Below are 18,661 nucleotides of genomic sequence, written 5' to 3' on the forward strand. Positions count from 1 at the left end.
AACACCTAATAAAGTGCTCACTGAGTATGCCTGGCAACAATTCTATCGCTAAATTCTGCAGAGTTCCTCTATGGCACCACCCACTTTTGCAGAACTGAAATGGCAACATATTCCATCATCAATATATACTTGGTTCTTCTTTCAAAATAGCCCAAATCTTGGTTTCCAAATTCAAATTTCAGTGTCAACAATAGTACGCCTCTTGCAACACTTTCAAGAAGTTCCCTTCTTAGTTCCAGAGAATACCAGAGGAAATTGTGTCATATCTTTAAATGTTCTAAAATAGAATAGTCCACCAAGCATAAAAAGCCACAATCGTATGCAATTTGAAGGCCAAATAATATCTATACATTGTTTTTTTAAGTATTGCTTTTAGGAAGGCAACCGCTTCCCTTTCCCTGTAAAACCCCAGAATGTAGCATTTTCAACCAACCTTTTGCACACATAAAATGACCTGCTGGACCTGCATGAGGTCTCATTTCAAAAGCTGGGAAATCAACAGACCAGATACTCTACACTTTACTACTTCCTAGCAAAGCCCTCCCCTTGCATGACCATGCACTCACTCATCACCTACTCTCTCATCTGGACTACCGCAAGTGCCCCCTCACTCGTCACACACTAAATACCAAACTCTACAGACCGCTCCCTCTGTTTTAAATAGAAATGTACTTATTGCTAGCCATGTAGTGATATTTCTGCTCAGAAGACTAATTGCTGGTTTGTGTGGCAAACAAACTGATCTTCTGTGACTGCTTGGGACCATATGTCTGTATTCCTGAGACTGACACTGATATTCTCCAATTTAAAATGCTCTGGTTAAGAGGGCTAAGAGATTTAAAAATAGTGTGATGCAACGGCATGGACAAAAAACGTTTCCAAATTAAGAAAGAGCTACAGACTATTCTGATAAGAAACGTGTAAGGACTTGAGTATTGCATTGCAATATTTGATTGTGTTTGACTGGAATTTCTTGTTTCACCATTAACATTAAAATACATGTGTGAAAAACGAAATTGGAGAGTGATAGACAGGAGGAAGGGGGGGGGGGGGGGGAGCACAAAGGGGAAACACAAATAATCTCACTTTTCTTTTGAAACTGAAACCTAGGTGAACATAACAAAAATCCCCAGCCGTTATCTCACTGACGTACTTCTTCCAGGAAACAGACTGCTTAGTGCGCGTATAAAATGGCCGAGGCTACTCTTAACTGTAAAAATTTTCAAAACCGCCATCTTCCCTAGCTGTGGTCTCAGTTTGAACCGATTTCACATTTGTTTATTGTAAAAAAGGACATTTTCAGACTGAAAGGCAAAAATGTTTAGTCTAACTAATATACAGACTTATCCAAATTACATTTAAAACCTGCCGAATGAATGTTTGCTGGTTCATTAAAATTTTGCCCTTTAAATTTTGGTTAATTTAAAAAATGAAAATTAAACGGTTTAAGCACTTTTGAACACCAGGATGGCTCACATCACATGGCCAAATACAGTTTTCAGAATAGCAGACCAGCATACCAGAAGTCCATAGCTACATTCCTGTGCATTCTGGTTCTTTTAAAAAAATAAAACAAGCATCTAAACACAGAAGTTAACCAGATAGTACAGTGGATCACAGTAAAACATTATCACCAATGACATGCACAGCCTATACCTCTTGGTTATGGCAGTTTTTTTAAGATAGGCAAATTGATTTAGCAAATGACAATAAAAGCAGAACTTGTCTAGTCATCTCGAAACTGATTGGCCCTCTTTGTGCACCCTGTAATGGACTTAGTAACAATATTTTGTTCGTTCAGTTCAGTCGACAGAAACCAGAAGGCATACTGCCCCCCTGTGTCCCCTCCAATGAATTGCAGCCATGACTGTGACCACAAATCAGAAGCACTTAAAATGAGCAATTTGAAGTCTCTCAGTGTTAAAAAATGCAGGAAATGTTTTCCATGATTTTATTCCTTTATTTTTCATTAAAGTGACAAATGTCTCACAGAATGATTATTCTTTCACAATCGTTTTTTTGTTTTGTTTTTTTTACATGTTTAAAAAAAAAAAGAGAAAAAAAAGACTGGCAGAAAGGCTGGTTTCGGGACTGCGATTAGAACAAGTGAAAGCAGACATAATTTCAGCCCCCACACCACCCTGCTGGGTCCACTCAGCTCTGCGTGTGCTGGAGGTTCAGGTAGCAGTGGGGTTGGCGGGGGGGGTGGGGGGGGCACTAGTCAGAGCTCATTATTCAGAAAGACTTCCAACAGCACCTTCAGCAGGACCTCTCAATGATGCAATACTGGAGCCCTCCTCAGGCTCAGAGCTGCAAAACCAGATGTATTATTCTTATATTTGCACTGAACCAAAAAGGGGAAGTTGAGGAAGTTTCCAAATTACAGTATGTGGACACGCGAGCAGTGTGGCCTGGCATGGTCGACTTCGGTCACAAGGCGTTGCCATGGAGAAGAAACTGCCTTATTACCAGTTAATTGCTCCTCATACACTTCCACCCCCGGTTCTCAAAGTTTACTCAAGTCTTAAACAGCCAGTCACAAAACTACGGTACACTTCTGTTCCAATACCTCATCTGACTGCAATGGAAACTGTGGTCTCCAATTCACTCAATCAAATCAGTTTTAGCCATTTCAATTTACATGATAGGATGAAAGAAACAAGAAAACTGCCATTTAAAAAAAAATCTCCTTAATGAGTAAAAGGCAACACAAGGCTAGTAACTCCCACGAGTGACTACTAAAGAAGCACTGCCCAGCTTCCCTGAAACATGAAATGATGGGCACCTTCAGTGAGCCTTAAAGCAACCTTTTTGCTAGGATGTCCATGTGGATTTCAAAAACACTGGGGAAATAGGGGATTTGTAAATTAAAGAAAATGTGGGGTTTTTTTGGAGTAATGCAAAAGGCAAGTTCTCTCAATTTTTTCACAGAGGAATCCTAAGCTAAAACATGCACATCAGCTTTCAACTTTTGGGGTTACTTCTTGGTTTATAAAATACATGGTGTTATGGAATAACAGGTCTACTATAATCACAATAATAATAATAATAATAATAAAATCCTAAGACCCCTTTCAGTTAAGCTTTCTTGGATGTGGGTATGTTTAAATTTCCCATTGGTCCCCTGACTACTTCTCAGTAGATCTTTTTTAATGATATACCAATCGAATGTGGAAGCCTTTTTTGTTGATCCAATTGGTCCCCTGTGTAGCGAGCTGGAAGCCTGGTTAGGCCTGGGGGAGCAGCATGGCTCCGATATGCTGATCCGGTGAGAGGGTGGAGACTAGGCTTAGAGAAGTTCCACATAATTGGCCGGGAACATTCCAAAGCGACCATCTGGGGAGTAGCCCCGCCACCAGCCCTCGTCAATCATCTCAATGCCAGTGATGACCTCATCGGGGTCGAAGGAGATCTCTGTGTCATCGGCTGTGGAGGAAAAGAAAGCATGTAAATGTGCATCATCAAATTCCAGTGTGGGGGGGAAAAAAACATCAAAACCAGCTGGGCTGCTGTCGGCATGGGAAACCGTCTAAAACTATTCACTGGAATCGGTGGTGGTGGTGGTGCGCCAGAAGGGGGCAGTATTCCCTGCCGGAAAACAAGTGACAAGGGCGCTTCTTTGAAAAAAAACTCCAGTTACACTTCAAGTAGAGATGAAGAAAAAAAACTGCACGTTTTTGCAATAAACTTCATTGGGGGTGAACCGCTGATAAACGCTACTGGCAGCTAGTTTTAAACAAAGGAACTTTTTTCTCCCTCTCTAGTGGAGCTTCAGTTTTTTCCCCTTTCTCCTGCTGCTTTGCACATGAAAAGCTGTAAAACTGAGGCTGAATGAAGCAACAGATGGAACAAATGAAAAAAGAATCTAAATCACAGGTCACGTCATCGTGAAGCGTTTCTTCTCTCGACCGTGCAATCACCACGCTGCGAACCATTCACAGGAATCATACGATGGAGAACACGCATGAGAGCAACTGAGGAGAGGCCGCAGAACTACAAACAGGCCTCCGTCAGAAACATACCCTATGTAAATACACCAATGCAGACTCTTCGAGCTACGCAGAGTTGATTTCACCAGTCGCTGCATTCGAAAACGTGTCGTCTGAAATTCTAAATGCAACGCTAGTGCGAGCACCACAGCAGGAAACAACAGGATGAAGCAGCTACCCTGAATATCAGCGACATGAGAACGCACGTCAAGTAGATACAACCAAAGACACGGTTTGCAGGCCTGGCGTTTTGCATGAGTGTGCATACTTAGTGTACGTTTCCATCATTACACGGCTGACCCAGGGCAGGCAGGCAGAGGCTCACTCACCAGCCTGGTAGTCGTACAGAGCCCTGGCACAGATGCCCCGGCTGGCCGTGTCCTCCGCTGGGTCCTCATACGATTTGGGCTCCTCTGCCTGAGGGACAGAGACAGAGAGATCAGCGGGCCGCTGTTGGGAAGAGACCATTTGAAGGGGGGAAAATAGATCACGGGCTGAACCAACGCAAGGTTATTTTTGTAATTTTGTGGACAGATGGCAATTTAGAGAACACTAAAGGAGGTGAGCCAAGTTTCCATCTGAACCCCCAACTTCTGAGAGTGAAATTTGTGTCGGAGCTGTTAAACAGATCTGAACTGTTTATACATTTATACATATCTCAACAAGGCTGTCTGTTCCTGGTGTGAGGATTCAAGTTACAGAACCAGGAGCACACAACACGGCAAGAACATTACTCTACATGATGACGAAGATGAACACACAGTCCACATTAGCTCTGTTGAAATGCATTCAGATTTACTTAAACAAAATGTCAGACTGAAATACCATTAGCACTAACCGTTTTTAACCCTTTAATGTCCTCGCCAAGTAAAGAGCCATGGAAAACATATGATATGCTCTACCGAATGGTCAAGCAGAACATTAAAGGGTTTTAAACAGGGTAGGCTAAGCAGTTCCCGTTTGTAACAATCATCAGACAAAGCCCCTGCCGAGACATGAATGACCATTCTATATGATTGGTAAGTCTAAATTAAAAGGGCAATCACTGATCTGAGAACAGCATGATAATCACCATCTCTTCCACCATTCATTTGTTATTAAGACACTAGACAAGAACAGATTCCTATGTGCATAATATTAATAAGTAGTTTAATTATTGCCGCATGATAGGAATTACTGTCAGTACTACAAAATATTGCCAGCTGTAAAAAATACTACTTGCAAGATATCTCAATACATTCCCAACTGTGGTTTATTGAACAGACTAGCTGAAGATCATGATATATAGACTAATATACCAGATACCTCACAGTAGGGCAAAGAAGTGTCTGTATGTCCTATCCCATAATACACACAGTATTAATCTCTTTCCTCTATCAAGCTAACAGGAGGGGCAGTATTGTTATATATACAGCCACCAGGGAATTGAAATTCCACACCATCGAACTACATTGTCTACAACGGATCAATCTCAGGAAATATATAATGAGATCAACAAACCAAATGGTCAATATATACCAGCCAAATAATTGAATTCAGTAAGACAGGTAATATACCAATGTAAACTACAGGTACGAACCCTATAGAGCCATTCCTGCTCTTGTACCCGGCTAACTTAATTAGCGCACAAACATCTGGACACGAGTTGTTGATGTTACCCTGGGGAGACGCATGTACCGATATTTACATGACATTCTAGCACATTCCATCATTACCTCAGAATGGAGAATACTGTATTCACTCAACATGCGCATACAGGGCCGGTGACACTCAGCATAGTGCCGGTTCAAAGATGGCCGAGCTCAGTTGGAGGGCCTGACGGCTCTGGGAGTACCTGGGCGGGTTCGTCATAGATGTCGTCTGCCTCCGGGGCAGGTTCGTACACCTCGGCTGCAGGGGGGTCGACCTCGTGTGAGGGGGAGTCGTAGCACTGCTCATTCACAGCTGCCGGTTCCTCTGGTTCTGCCTGTACCACTACCAAGCCAGAAAACACTGTCACAATCACTTCCACATACCAACCACCAGGTGGCAGCAGTACCAACACCCACTACGCCCTGGTCCTGGAGAGCCATGGAATCTGTGTCTCAGTTGCCAAACACTTAATTGTGCAATTAAATGAGTCGGTTTTTGCAGAAAGCTCGCCTCACCGAGTTTAAGTCTGGATGGACTGCTATTTCTAGGTGAAAACAGAAACCAGCACAAACCCGCGGCTCTCCGTGTGTGTGGCTGTGACATGGGAGATGGATGGGACTTGCACTCAGTGTGTGGACGTGACATGCGTTTGAGGAAATGGACCCCACCTTCGTGATCCTCCTGGGGGGCTTCTTCCTGTTCCTCCCACTCAGACCTGGACTGCTCTTCAACAGTGGGCTCTGATCGTCACAAACACAAGCACACTGACACAATGCACCGCATGCAGCACAGACAAGATGGACACACTGGCATGGACATTATGATCCCACAGAGGCTGACCTAGGGGGATGACCTGTTCCTCACCTTTCCAAGATGACTATGAAAAAAAGCCGTATTTCACATGCCTTGTTTGGCAGTCATTTTTATCTAAACGCGGATGACTGCATTGGAGGAATCGTGCCGAAATGACTCATGCAAACTTTAACACAGAGCCTGAGGCCCTAACACTCAGATTCCTGAACTGAGAGTGGAGGCTGGGGATGTGGGTGATGAGGAGTCAGCTGGTCAGAAGTACATCTCGGCTCCAGCTCTTGGTCATGCTCATGACAGACACAGATAAGGCAGCTGTATGAAGCAGGTTTGTTCAAACCGTATGGAATACACAGAAGAACTAACGGCACGATCACAGAGGTTAGAATTCCAAAAAGAAGGACTCTCACAAAATGGCCTCAAGCCCAACACAATGTGCACGTGCTGTGCTGACCGTGCTTAAAATAACATCTTCCTTCATACTGGTTATGGACAACACGTTTCTGTCGATTCACAAGCCGACTATCCAACTGTGCGGGAACAGCGAGCGCGGAGCAGAGCTGAGAGTCTGAGTCAACGCCACCCTTCCTGCTCCGCTCCTGGCAGAGTCACGATCACTGCCGCAAAGCAGCTCAACCGTGAAATTACTGGGAACCTAGGATTGTCAGTCGTGTCACACAAAGGTCGGGACTCGTACGGACAAGTCATGTTCTGCGACAGGGAATATATTACGTGATGTGGTTGTCTGTCCAGTTTTAAGTTAAGGCGAATAAATGTACTAATTTTAAAGCAGTCAACAAAATATAAATTGTATTTGAGATGTAATGCTAGAATTCTGTCAGGGATGTCACAAATATTAAAGCAGGGCAGGAGACAAATAGAAATAATTTGTCACACAAATCCATATAATGTTCTTCAGCTATCCTGGTCAAAGATCTACAGCCAACACATCACACAGAGGATGGTCATATAACCTCCGCTCAACCTTAATGGCAAAATAACTGTGAAAAATCGAATGTATACAACTGGTTCAGCAGCTGGTTCCTTTTGGAACAATTCTAATATTGGAAGTTTGCAACTTTGAATATTATAATAGAATCTGGCAGCAACAGAAGGTATTATCCATGTGTGGCAAAGGGTTACGACTGCTGCAAAATAATGCAGAAGCTACACTATACTCATGGTATTTAAAAAACACTGGGCATATTTATATAAAGCGGGTATACTTCCAGTGGCTCACAATAAAAGTATGTGTTCCTATGACTTTCTACTTACAGCTGAGGCCCTGCTTGTGACATGCATTAAAAATTCCCCTGCTAAAGCAGACTCGAGCCTCATCTTAGCCTGTGGCTGAAAGGGATAGTCTTTCATATAATTATATCTGGTGCCGATTAGGGGGTTCTGGCTGAAGACAGTGTGTGATGAGGGGGTTCTAGCTGAGGTATGTGTAGTGTAAGTGATGACGTGCTTGGTGGAGCAGGGAAAGGAAGGGGGGGAGCTCAGACCTGTGGCACGGTCGGGGGAGGCGGGAGCAGCGGGCACTGGCGAGGCCGGGCGGGGGGGTGAGCTTGGCCGTTCAGGCTCGCAGGGCTGCTGGGACAGAAAGGGGCTGTGCAACCGCCCTGAGACAGACAGACAGACAGGCAGGCAGACAGACGCACGCACGCACACGCACACGCACACGCACACGCACACACAGAATGGAAGAGACAGCAGCCAGCAGGACAGAGAGGTTACTCACAGGAGCAGAGAAGATGGCGTAGGCTGGAGAGATGGCATGGCTACACAGCGGCGAATGAGACAGAAAAGTGAGGCAGACTCCATTTTCCCCACACCGGCTGAGCCCCACAGTAATTAGCGCAGCAGAAGGCATGGGCTGGAGAGGCAGGAATATCCGTGTGCAAGTTTCCACACGCCCCGCAGTCGCTTAAAGTCAGATACCCGCCAGGGTGAGCTCCGTTGATGGGGGAGCTGGCTGCACAGGACAGCGGTTTCTTTTCACTCAATAGAAAGATTTCTTTTTTCCCCACCAGCATAGGAAAAGCACTGTAACTTTCCTTTGCTTCGGTTTGAATGATGACTGCTGCAAAAAAACCAAACCTGAAGGCTGATGCAGACCCCTTGCATCAGGCAATTCCTGTGGCCGTGAACTCAAAATTAAATGTACTTTCCTTACAAGGAAACATATGGATTTGGAACAGGCAAGGAACATGCACACAAAATAGCCTTTTTAATCACAATCCTTCGAGCTCTCACCTGGCTGGGGGCTGGGCGGGGCCTCTCTGTTGTCGGGGGCGACGCCCCGCTCCCTCTGCTTGAACATGTCCCTGGGGTTCATCGAGCGCTGGGAGATGAGGGACGCGGCCTCCTGAGAAGAGAGGGGGTCAGTCCCAGAACACAGCACTGTGGTGTGTACAGGGCCAGGGGCCTATGGAGAAGAGAGGTGGTCAGTCCCAGAACACAGCACTGTGGTGTGTACAGAGCCAGGGGCCGGTGGCACCAGCTGGACATACACCTGAGCCAACGTAAAATGTGCACAATGTCAGACCCGACAAATCCTCTCCGCATGTATGGGGATAGTGAGCTATTGGAACAGTTTCTGCTGGGCTGAGCTCTTTCAATTAATCGACAAATCACTGACCAGGGAGTTTATCACAAAGCAGGAAACCAAAGTTAGCTGTAGAATCCAGAACAACGGTTTCAGTTCATCTTCCACTTTGGGAAGGGTTATGGGCTTCACTCGGTGAACTTATCCAGCAAACTCAGTCCTGCTCTGTGATATACCCCTGCGAAGTTGCGCCGTCATGGTCATATAGCAGCACTAGAATTTTATACTAGTTGTGCTTTTCAGAAAACTTTAGGGGACACAATTAATGTGAACAAATCAAGCAGTAGAAGCAACGCACACTGATTAGCAACATTCGCACAACATAATATATCGATGTGAAGGTGCATTGTCTAGGCTGGACATAGCTGCGCCTAGTCAAATATTCAGATGGTGCAACAGGCGTAAATACTGAACACAATGCCTGATGTAGCTACGACTGACAGTAAAGACCAACTTCTTTACGTCCAGCTGATGTAACCGGCCCCAGGGAACACGTAGACTACAGAGCCCAATGATAGACCAGCAAGGAGAGGAAAGAGCCTTACTCCCCGGCTGTAACAGCAGCAGCGAAGAACACACAACACCTTTGCAGAGAGAACCGCAAGCCTAGTTTCCATAGAGAAGCCAAAAAGGCTTAGTTGCACAGACAGATCTGCAGAAAAAAAGGATCCAGAACCAAGCTTCTCCACAGTTGCCACAACTTACCCGAATGGAAAGCGAAACTAAATGTGAATGCTAACCCTGAAGAAATTAGAGGAGGCAAGCTGTGGACAGGACTTGAACTAGCTTTTTGGGAGAGATGCACAATATATTGAATTTTTTTTTCCCCATGCAATAAGAATAACTGCTGCCATGGGGTACATAGGCAACATTTTGTATTTATTTTCCTTTAACCAAGCCTGATGCAGTAGTGAACAACCAAACGCAAGAAGCCATGTGAAAAGGTTCTGGAAAATAAGCTGATAAGACAGCCAATGAGCAGCAAGGCCTTGCAGCTTCCATTTGATTGAAAAAACGAACCATATGATCACATCGAAGCTGTATGACCCCGCTGATTGGTACCCAATAGATATCAGTGATGATTTTCCCAGCAGCATTCCACATGGCCTCTGATGGAATTTGGCTACAGTAAAAATGAGATAGCAGGTCCAGCTTTTAATAGAGGAGGGAGAGGGGGAGGAAGAGAGGAAGAGAAAGAGAGAGAGCAGCCACTGTGAACAGAGGCCCAGCCTATGCATTACAGGGGGAAGAGCGGGAGTAGTGTTCAGATCCTGAGGAGCAGAAAACAGGTGGCTTAAGGGGGGAGCCGAGAGGCACCCCAGGCCCAGGAGAGGAAGGAGGAGAGAGGAGTTCTAGCCATTCGGCAGAGAAAAGGAAGAGCGGGCAGCTGCAGCAGAGACCCAAGGAAGACTGGGTGAAGGGACTCACTTGGGCTTTCTCAACAGATTCCCCGCGCTTGATGCCCTTCCTCTGGTCGGCCTGGAACTCTTTCTCCTGCTCCTCCTGAAGAGAGCGCCACACACATTCAGCACTCAACCGTCATCACACACAAAATGCACGGGCGACACCACACTCACCCTCGTTCTCTCTAAACGACGGGTTCTCTGTAAGACTAGCCCGAAAAAAGGGTACATCCCTAATTTCATATTAAAAACATCCAGAAAACTATTTTTCTGTTAGTACTAAAAGGAGAAAAAGCTTTTTCTCCACTTACATTGGATTAGCCCCTGAATGTTATACTGTATCACGGTCTTTCTCCATGGTCCTGGGAGGATATGTAGACAGAGAGCGCTTGATAAAAACTTGAGCTCCAATCTCAGTGTAATGGAGTCTCAAAGCCACCCTGAGAGGGAGATGGAAGTGAGGCCTGTTAAAAGATCTAAAGGTTCACTCACCCACTGGTGCCTCTCCTGGTCCCTATTCTCAGCTTCCTGCTGCCGCTGGTACTTCCTGCCAAAAGCAGCCCCCAAAGCAAATGCAAGTCAGGCCACTGAGCCAACAACTTTCCCTCATCTTAGAGGACCCCAATGGCTCCAATGGTGTTATTTGCATTTACAGTATGGATACCGGAGTTTAAAAGAACGTTGTGTTTATCAGACCATGTGACTGTTTGTCTCTATTGTACATTATCCCATAGTGGCTCACTTCTGCTGGTCGATTTGATTGGCCCTCTCCTTGTCCTTTTTGTCTCTTTGCGCCGCCTCCTTCACCTCCCTGTCTTTCCTCTCCTGCTCCAGGTGCTGCCGCTCCACATCCACCCTCTTCCTCTCCTCCTGCCTCCGCTTCTCCTCGTCTTTCTGAGGGAGAGAGGGAAGGTGAGAAAGAGAGGAGGTGAGAGGGGGTTAAGTCACAGCAGCATTTAACACCCACATCAGCACACGCTGGCTCACCTCAGCCTGTGCCCAGAAAGTGTCCTTATTGGTCCTTTTGATTTCGGACATGGCGTTGGTCTTCTGATAGACGGAGCCCTGTGAAAGATGCATTGAGAGGGAAGTTTATTTTATGTTTAATTTATGTTAAATGCAATACAATGTACAATGCACAGGCCTTTTGGACTAGTTCATATATTCCACGTTACTAATTGATAATAGAAAAGCACAGAGCCTATTTTTTTTATTATAATTTTTTTTAAATCATGAATCTGAATCTGCACTGTGGAATACTGCTGGACCATATATGACAGACACAAAGTGCTTCACGCAAATGGTTCAGGATGACCTCAAAAGTACTTCACAGCCTGCTTATCTTCATGAACAAAAACATGTTTGCTACAGAAACTGGACAGTACAGTCACAAGCGTGTCCAAAAAGGTGCAGAATCCCCCTGGGACTGGCCCATTACAAACAAACATGCCAGCGCTTTATAAACAGCCCTGAGTGCGGCTTTGGCAGTGGCTATGCCAGCATGTGCCTACCGCATCTCTGCCAGTCATCATGGGACATTCCGGAAAAGCTTGCGGATTACTGCAGTAAAGCCCCAGCGAAGCACTGGTCGACCCAACACCAAAACATCAACAGGAAAACATAAGTGCTAAGCCAGCAATGACACCCGCGCTTCGATTTCCTAGCATTGATTCCTTCACAGATTCTCTTTCTGTACACAGTGCGAGTGGCAAATGATTTGGCTTTGACCTACTACTAAAACATTCAAAGGTTGTTTTATTTTCCTGTTTATTTTCACTGTATTTTACATATAAATATATATATATATATATATATATATATATATAGCTGTAGGGATGCTAAACAACTGTTCCAGCAAATTCAAATACAAGAGAGAACAGATGTTTAATCATAGCAAACAAGAAAGAACGAAAGACAGACCTGCGAAGAGATTTAAATATATTCACATGTCAGCAGGACATGGGGTTTTCCGTGGCGTATGGGTGGTGCTGGAGAACTCACCACAGGCCCCTGGGGGCCAGAGTCTCGGAAGCGGCTGGACTCTTTGTGGAAGCTGTAGTTGGCCCCGGAGGCCTTGGCCACTTTCTGCATGATGACCTCGGGCTCCACGTCCTCTTCGCCGCGGGCGTTGACGGTCACATGGGCTCCCTGGAATGACACGCAGGCCGGCCAAAAACAGTCAGGCGCACACACCACAAGAACAGTAAACGGGCTGGCTCTGCCTGGCCTTCATTTTAGCAGCCGTCATTTAGCATGCATGCAGTTATACAAGGAGAGACTGCCGCTATACAGGACCTGGAGTGAACACCTGGCACTACAGATGGGAAACGGCTAAAAAAGATAGAGAAATTTGGTCAACCCTTTAGGCCATGAAATAGGGAACGAGATGTCAGCACATACTGTACGTGAACTGCAGTGTCAGCATGGCATCTAATGATATTGGCTGTTCCGCATGGTGCTTTAGCACCTTCAATGAAAGGGAGCCTCACATGACTGGCTGCTTTTCTGAACTACCTCTGGTTTCATATCCTGAAGCAGGCTTTACATGTGAACATGTACACAAAAGCAGAAGTGCCACAACCGCTTGACCTTGAAGAAACAAACACCTGAGTGGGTCAGGAACAAATCAGATTGTGATGCTGGGGCAATGCCAGACTCCAAGTGGCTCTTGCTAGAGTAACAGCTTAACCGGGGACTGTACGAGCTCGACTCACCTTTAGAAAATTGGCCATAGAGCTCACATGATTGGCACACAGCCCCTTCCTGGAATCTTTCACCCCTTCACCAGTCTGAAACAAAATGTCCGTTAGTTCACATTCAACTGAATAAGAGTTCATGGCTAAACACATATCCAAGATGGTTTACAATGAACCTTTCCATTAAATTAAACCATTACAGACTGACCAAGTTCACAAATGGTGAACACATTTAGCAGTGAAAATCATACCATTACCAACAATGAGGATATGAGACTGGAGCACTCACCCAGTTTATGAGGACGTATTTCGGCAGGCCGGAGTTGGGGTCCAGGACCCGGCAGAAGGCGTACATAATCTTCCCACTGTTCAGCTCCTCCACCAGCTCTTCCAGACCCCCATCTGAGAGAGAGTCCACATAGTCACACACAGACACAGCCACAGAGCATGTGCACACACAGTCACAGCCACAGAGTGTGTGCACACACAGACACAGAGAGTGTTCACACACAGACACAGACACAGACACAGACACAGAGCGTGCATACAGACACAGCCACAGAGCGTGTGCACACACAGACACAGCCACAGAGCATGTGCACACACAGACACAGCCACAGAGCGTGTGCACACACAGGCACAGCCACAGAGCGTGTGCAAATACAGACACAGCCACAGAGTGTGTACACACACAGACAGACACAGAGAGTGTTCACACACAGACACAGCCACAGAGCGTGTGCAAACACAGACACAGCCACAGAGCATGTACACACACACAGACACAGCCACAGCCACAGAGCGTGTGCACACACAGACACAGCCACAGAGCGTGTGCACACACAGACACAGCCACAGAGCATGTACACACACACAGACACAGCCACAGCCACAGAGCGTGTGCACACAGACACAGCCACAGAGCGTGCACACACAGACACAGCCACAGAGCATGTGCACACACAGACACAGCCACAGAGCGTGTGCACACACAGACACAGCCACAGAGTGTGTGCACACACAGACATAGCCACAGCCACAGAGCGTGTGCACACACAGACACGGCCACAGAGCGTGTACACATATACAGCACAGTATAGATGAACACACACATACAGCATTGATCATACAAACACGCCAATACAAAGCAAACAAGCAGGATATATCAAGACAAATTAAAATTGAAAAGACAGAAGCCAACATAACCTGAATACTCAAAGATATCACAAATAACCTCAGAAAACAAATATCAAAACACATCACACAGCTGTGATGGTATGAGATGCACACAGACTGCATTAGTCCAATGACGGCAGGCCAAAACTACTCACCTCCCTTCTCAGCCAATCGAATGTCATTGCTGTTTCCCTCATAGGTGAACAAGGCCCTAGTGAAAAATGATGCAGGAGTAAACAAGACCGATAAAACATGCACACAGAGACACATTCCGAAGTGACAGAAAAACTTGATTACCACAGATTTTCCCTAGATCCTGGAATTATTCCCTCTATTTTAGAAATACAAAACAGTAGGTTTTGCCAAAAAGAATTACTTGATGAATGAATGTCATTTTTTGTCATCAAAGAAAAGTATGGGAAAGGCAGACAACCCTGAATACATGGAGCTATTAACACTTCTCAAGCACGAAAACTTGTGGGGCCCAGTATCATGTCAAGTGTGACAAAGCCGTTGAGTTTTTTTTTTTTTTTTTTTTCACAACGTTTGAGAGTTTCTTGCAGTACGCCTGCTTCTGAGCACGCTCTGACACATCACCTTATAAACCCACAATCATTTCCTCAAGCTCAAACTGAGCATGCTCAGAAAGAACAGGCCAAAGCAGCGGTGGAGAAGGGTAGCAGAGAAAACCACAAGGTTTATTTACAGTACTCAAACACCCAACAGCTATGCTACGCTACGCTATACATCTATATTCAGAAACAGGCAATCAAAGCAGTGCAATCTAGCATGCACAAATAGAGGGGTATTAATATCTCAATGTGATCAGATGTTTGGGGGGGATTAAAGATTTCCCCAAATAGACTAGCTAGCATTAGACCTTGGTGCTGAAGTGAATAGCATTCTACCCATTTCCTCTGTCTGGATCCCACACACAAAAGCAGTCAAGTTTCACAATCAGCCAAACGCAGGTTTACTACAGTTAGGTTTCCATTAACACGCCTCAACTGCAACTTGGCACAGTGATGAACTGTAGATGCGTCCGCAATACATTAACTGGCATTATGAAGAAAGGAGTGCTGCTTTGTGCCAACTGCCAACTCAAGGCCAGCAAGTAAGAAGGCTAGGCAATGCTGATACAGCAGCTCATGCAAGAAAATAAACTTTTCAACAAATGTTGTGCAGCAGCAGTTGAACCCAAGATAAGCAATGTTTTGTGACCTTTCCAAAATAGGAAGTATTTATTTTTCCAAACATAAAATAGTTGCCATTCTATCAGCAACTTTGTTGCCATCTATTGCTAGGTTTCTTGCAAATGACATATGAACATGGATGTGGATGAAGTTAATAACAGTGAAGCTATGGCTGAGTCAGCATTTGAGGAGTAGCCGAGACTATGTGAAACACAAGCTGCAATATTAGGTTGCACTGAAACCACACCCTTTGAGCCATTGCAGTATTGGGAAACTAGAATGTTTGCAGTATCCTGCTTTAACAGGTGCGCCAGGAATAATGAGTGTTCTACAGCATTTCAAATAAACCTGTGTGCATCAATGTATGTTTGCAGGGGATGCAATTTTATGCATTTTAACCAGGCTATACCATTTCTACTGCATAGTGACATGCAATAATATTCATTACATAGTTACCAGGAATCACCCAAACACCAGTATTTCACATCCAATTTAATAACCAATAGCAAATTCTTATCAGGGGCCTTTGATAAACATGTGGATTCCTCCCTACCCCTTTGGCTGTGAAGCGTGTATTGTAACCAGCAAACGCTCTCAGAGTAATGAGAAACCTAGAGCTGGTAGGCCAAGATAGAGCAGCACAGATGTAAACAGCTCAGTGCAGCCAGCGGTGCTGTAAGTCTTTAAACAAAGACTGTCTGTGTGGAAGTCGGATCTCTGTGAACTTCCTCTCTACAGAGCAGGCCCATATGCGAAAGCATATTCTCCCTTTCAGTTAGAGGAAGTACGGTCTCCAAGAAAAACAACCGAAGGACTCTGCAGGAGTTACAGAAAATAAGAGTATGTCTTAATTTAGCACACTCAAAAAACATTAGATTGCAACACACTCACTTTGCTTCCTTTCAGTTTGTAAACGCAGTCTTTTCCTGCTTGCCCACAAACGTACCATCCATCCCGCTGACAGTTTTGTGTGTGTTAGGCTATATACACGAAGTTGAGAAGCGCACAGCCAAACCTCTCGATGCGGAACTGAGGTTAATTAATATAGGGCACCGTTAAGCACTCGCATCAACAGGTTTCACTGAGGAATTAATCTACTGACTGCTGCAGTGAAGGGGACTGCTCATTCGCTCTTCCGTTTTTACATGTCAGCAGAAATGTTGCCGTAACATGCAGCTAGTTGCTATGCTATACATTTCAACATGTAAACACGCCAGTTTATAATGTAGGACTGAAACTGACAGTGGAGAATTCAAACTACCAGCAGCGATCTACTCTGAAGGGAGGATGTCCACTTCATTCAGTATCAGCATACTTTTGCGCTGACTCACACTCCTCTGTCACGTCCCATAATGAGCAGGCATTTGCAACAATTAGGCAAATGATGCATATGCAGTCTACGTGTTATTTCAGGATAAGCATGATATGTTGGCCTCATTTTGCACCCAGTGTAGCATTAATGAAGCTCCATGCAGCATAAACTATGACTTTCTGCCACAAAATTGATAAACATCTACCATGTCAAGCATAGAGAAGTACACTCACACTGAAGTTCCCGGTTCTAAAAGAAACGGCGAACAAGGTTCAAAAAGGCAGTTATTGCTGGTAATGAATCGATTAGCCAATTCGCTGTGCTTTCAAACAATTCCATTTCAAGGCTTCACCACAGGAAACCAATTTATGTATCCAGAGTAAATCATGTTTTAATATCACAGCTTTATTAATGTCTATTTCGTACTTTCCGGAAGCCTTGTTTGGATCGATATTGCTTATGAAATGTATATGTATGTGCAGTGTATATGCAGGCCTATTTCTCAGCCAGTGATACACATCTGAGAATAATTTGGACCTCTAAATTACTTTTTAAATAACGTTTTAAGCAGTGTTTTCTTGCTTGATTACAGCATTTCCTTATTGACACAATAAGGCAATCGTTGATAGTTACATTATCAGAATGAGAGTACATGTTGCATTTCAAGAAATGAGCGTAGCTATACACGAGCATGCCAGATAATTGTAGTAATCTGGATAAAATGTAGTTCTCTGACTAAATCATTTTAGTTACAGCACGCCAGTTAGACTATGCGTTACAGTCCAATGTCATTGTTCTACCCCACCTGCTGTAAGCCAAGCCATTTTAACATGCTGTCCTTTTGGGAGTGGCCAAAATGCAACAAGCGTAGGAAACCAGCATTCAGACAACCAGGCAGGCTTTTCATAAATAATGAAGTAACGTGAATAATGGTTTATCCAGACAATTAATAAGTAGTAAATGAGTGCGCTTAAAAAATAAGTACCAACCATGCGTTCAACAACAACGGGTTGTGAACAAACAGATCTTAACCAACCAGGAAGGAATTCAGCTAGACACATAGCCAAGGAGAAAAGTCTAACATTCCAGCGTAGCTAGCTAACCTCAATGGGAAACCCGTGTGTGCAGCAACGACGTTAGCTATCCAGATAGCAAACCATCATAACTGAGATGAGACCATTAACAAGCAGTCTGCCAATAGCGACATAGCCAAATTCACATGCAGAGACATGCTAAACAAAGGTGGGTAGCAAACAAAGTATATTCTTTGACAACCAGGGAATCTGTGTAACGCGTTCGCTAGCTGTAGAAGCATATATGCTAACGTAAGCCTAGCAAGCATCTACCTACCGATACGTGAGATTTCAGGAACGGATGCCTGTAAGTCACTAATGACAAAGATAAAATAGCAAGCTGACGTAAATCATACAACTATTTTACCGCAATGAGCCAACGCAGCAAATCCTTTTCGTCCCTTAACTTACCAGTTGGTATTGGATTTTTCGTCCACCACCTCCTTGTAAGCAGCAGTTAGTGCTGGGCCGTTTTTGCTGAGGTTCACAGCCATGGTTCCACCACCCTAACCACTATGTTTGGTCTTAGATTTTCCCTAGTGAAGCTAACTTACAATCCAGAGAAACAAGAATCGGCTGAATGAAGAGTACCGCTGACAAGGATAGGATATCAGTTATGCATACACAGGAAACGAGCCCCGCCACACGTACTTCTCCCTTTCCCCACTGCGAGTGCTGTAGAGACACCAAATCGCATTGAATACACCCTCTGCCGGTTGGAGGGAGAAATTGTCGCTGTCCCATTACACGCAACACGTTGCCTAACGTC

General features: G+C 44.8%; 1 protein-coding gene across 6 annotated transcripts; it reads right to left on the bottom strand.

Moving 5' to 3' along the window:
• Nucleotides 1–1,939: 1,939 nt before the first annotated feature.
• dbnlb (drebrin-like b) lies at nucleotides 1,940–18,571 on the bottom strand. Of its 6 annotated transcripts, none has more exons than XM_061260546.1 (15): nucleotides 18,304–18,571; nucleotides 14,470–14,525; nucleotides 13,428–13,540; nucleotides 13,157–13,231; nucleotides 12,444–12,590; nucleotides 11,430–11,507; nucleotides 11,185–11,336; nucleotides 10,935–10,989; nucleotides 10,468–10,542; nucleotides 8,688–8,799; nucleotides 7,937–8,053; nucleotides 6,290–6,361; nucleotides 5,824–5,963; nucleotides 4,319–4,406; nucleotides 1,940–3,426 (listed from the first exon to the last, which is right to left on the bottom strand). In XM_061260546.1, the coding sequence occupies exons 1-15, from the start codon at nucleotides 18,384–18,386 to the stop codon at nucleotides 3,290–3,292; spliced, it is 1,500 nt and encodes a 499-aa protein (XP_061116530.1). In that variant the 5' UTR covers nucleotides 18,387–18,571; the 3' UTR covers nucleotides 1,940–3,289. The 6 variants fall into 6 exon arrangements, with proteins under 6 accessions (XP_061116530.1, XP_061116528.1, XP_061116532.1 ...); XM_061260544.1 differs by having other exon boundaries at nucleotides 8,688–8,859; XM_061260548.1 differs by lacking the exon at nucleotides 7,937–8,053.
• Nucleotides 18,572–18,661: the final 90 nt, after the last annotated feature.

This window comes from Conger conger, chromosome 11 (assembly GCF_963514075.1).
Source record: "Conger conger chromosome 11, fConCon1.1, whole genome shotgun sequence".
Classification (NCBI taxonomy): Eukaryota; Metazoa; Chordata; class Actinopteri; order Anguilliformes; family Congridae; genus Conger; species Conger conger.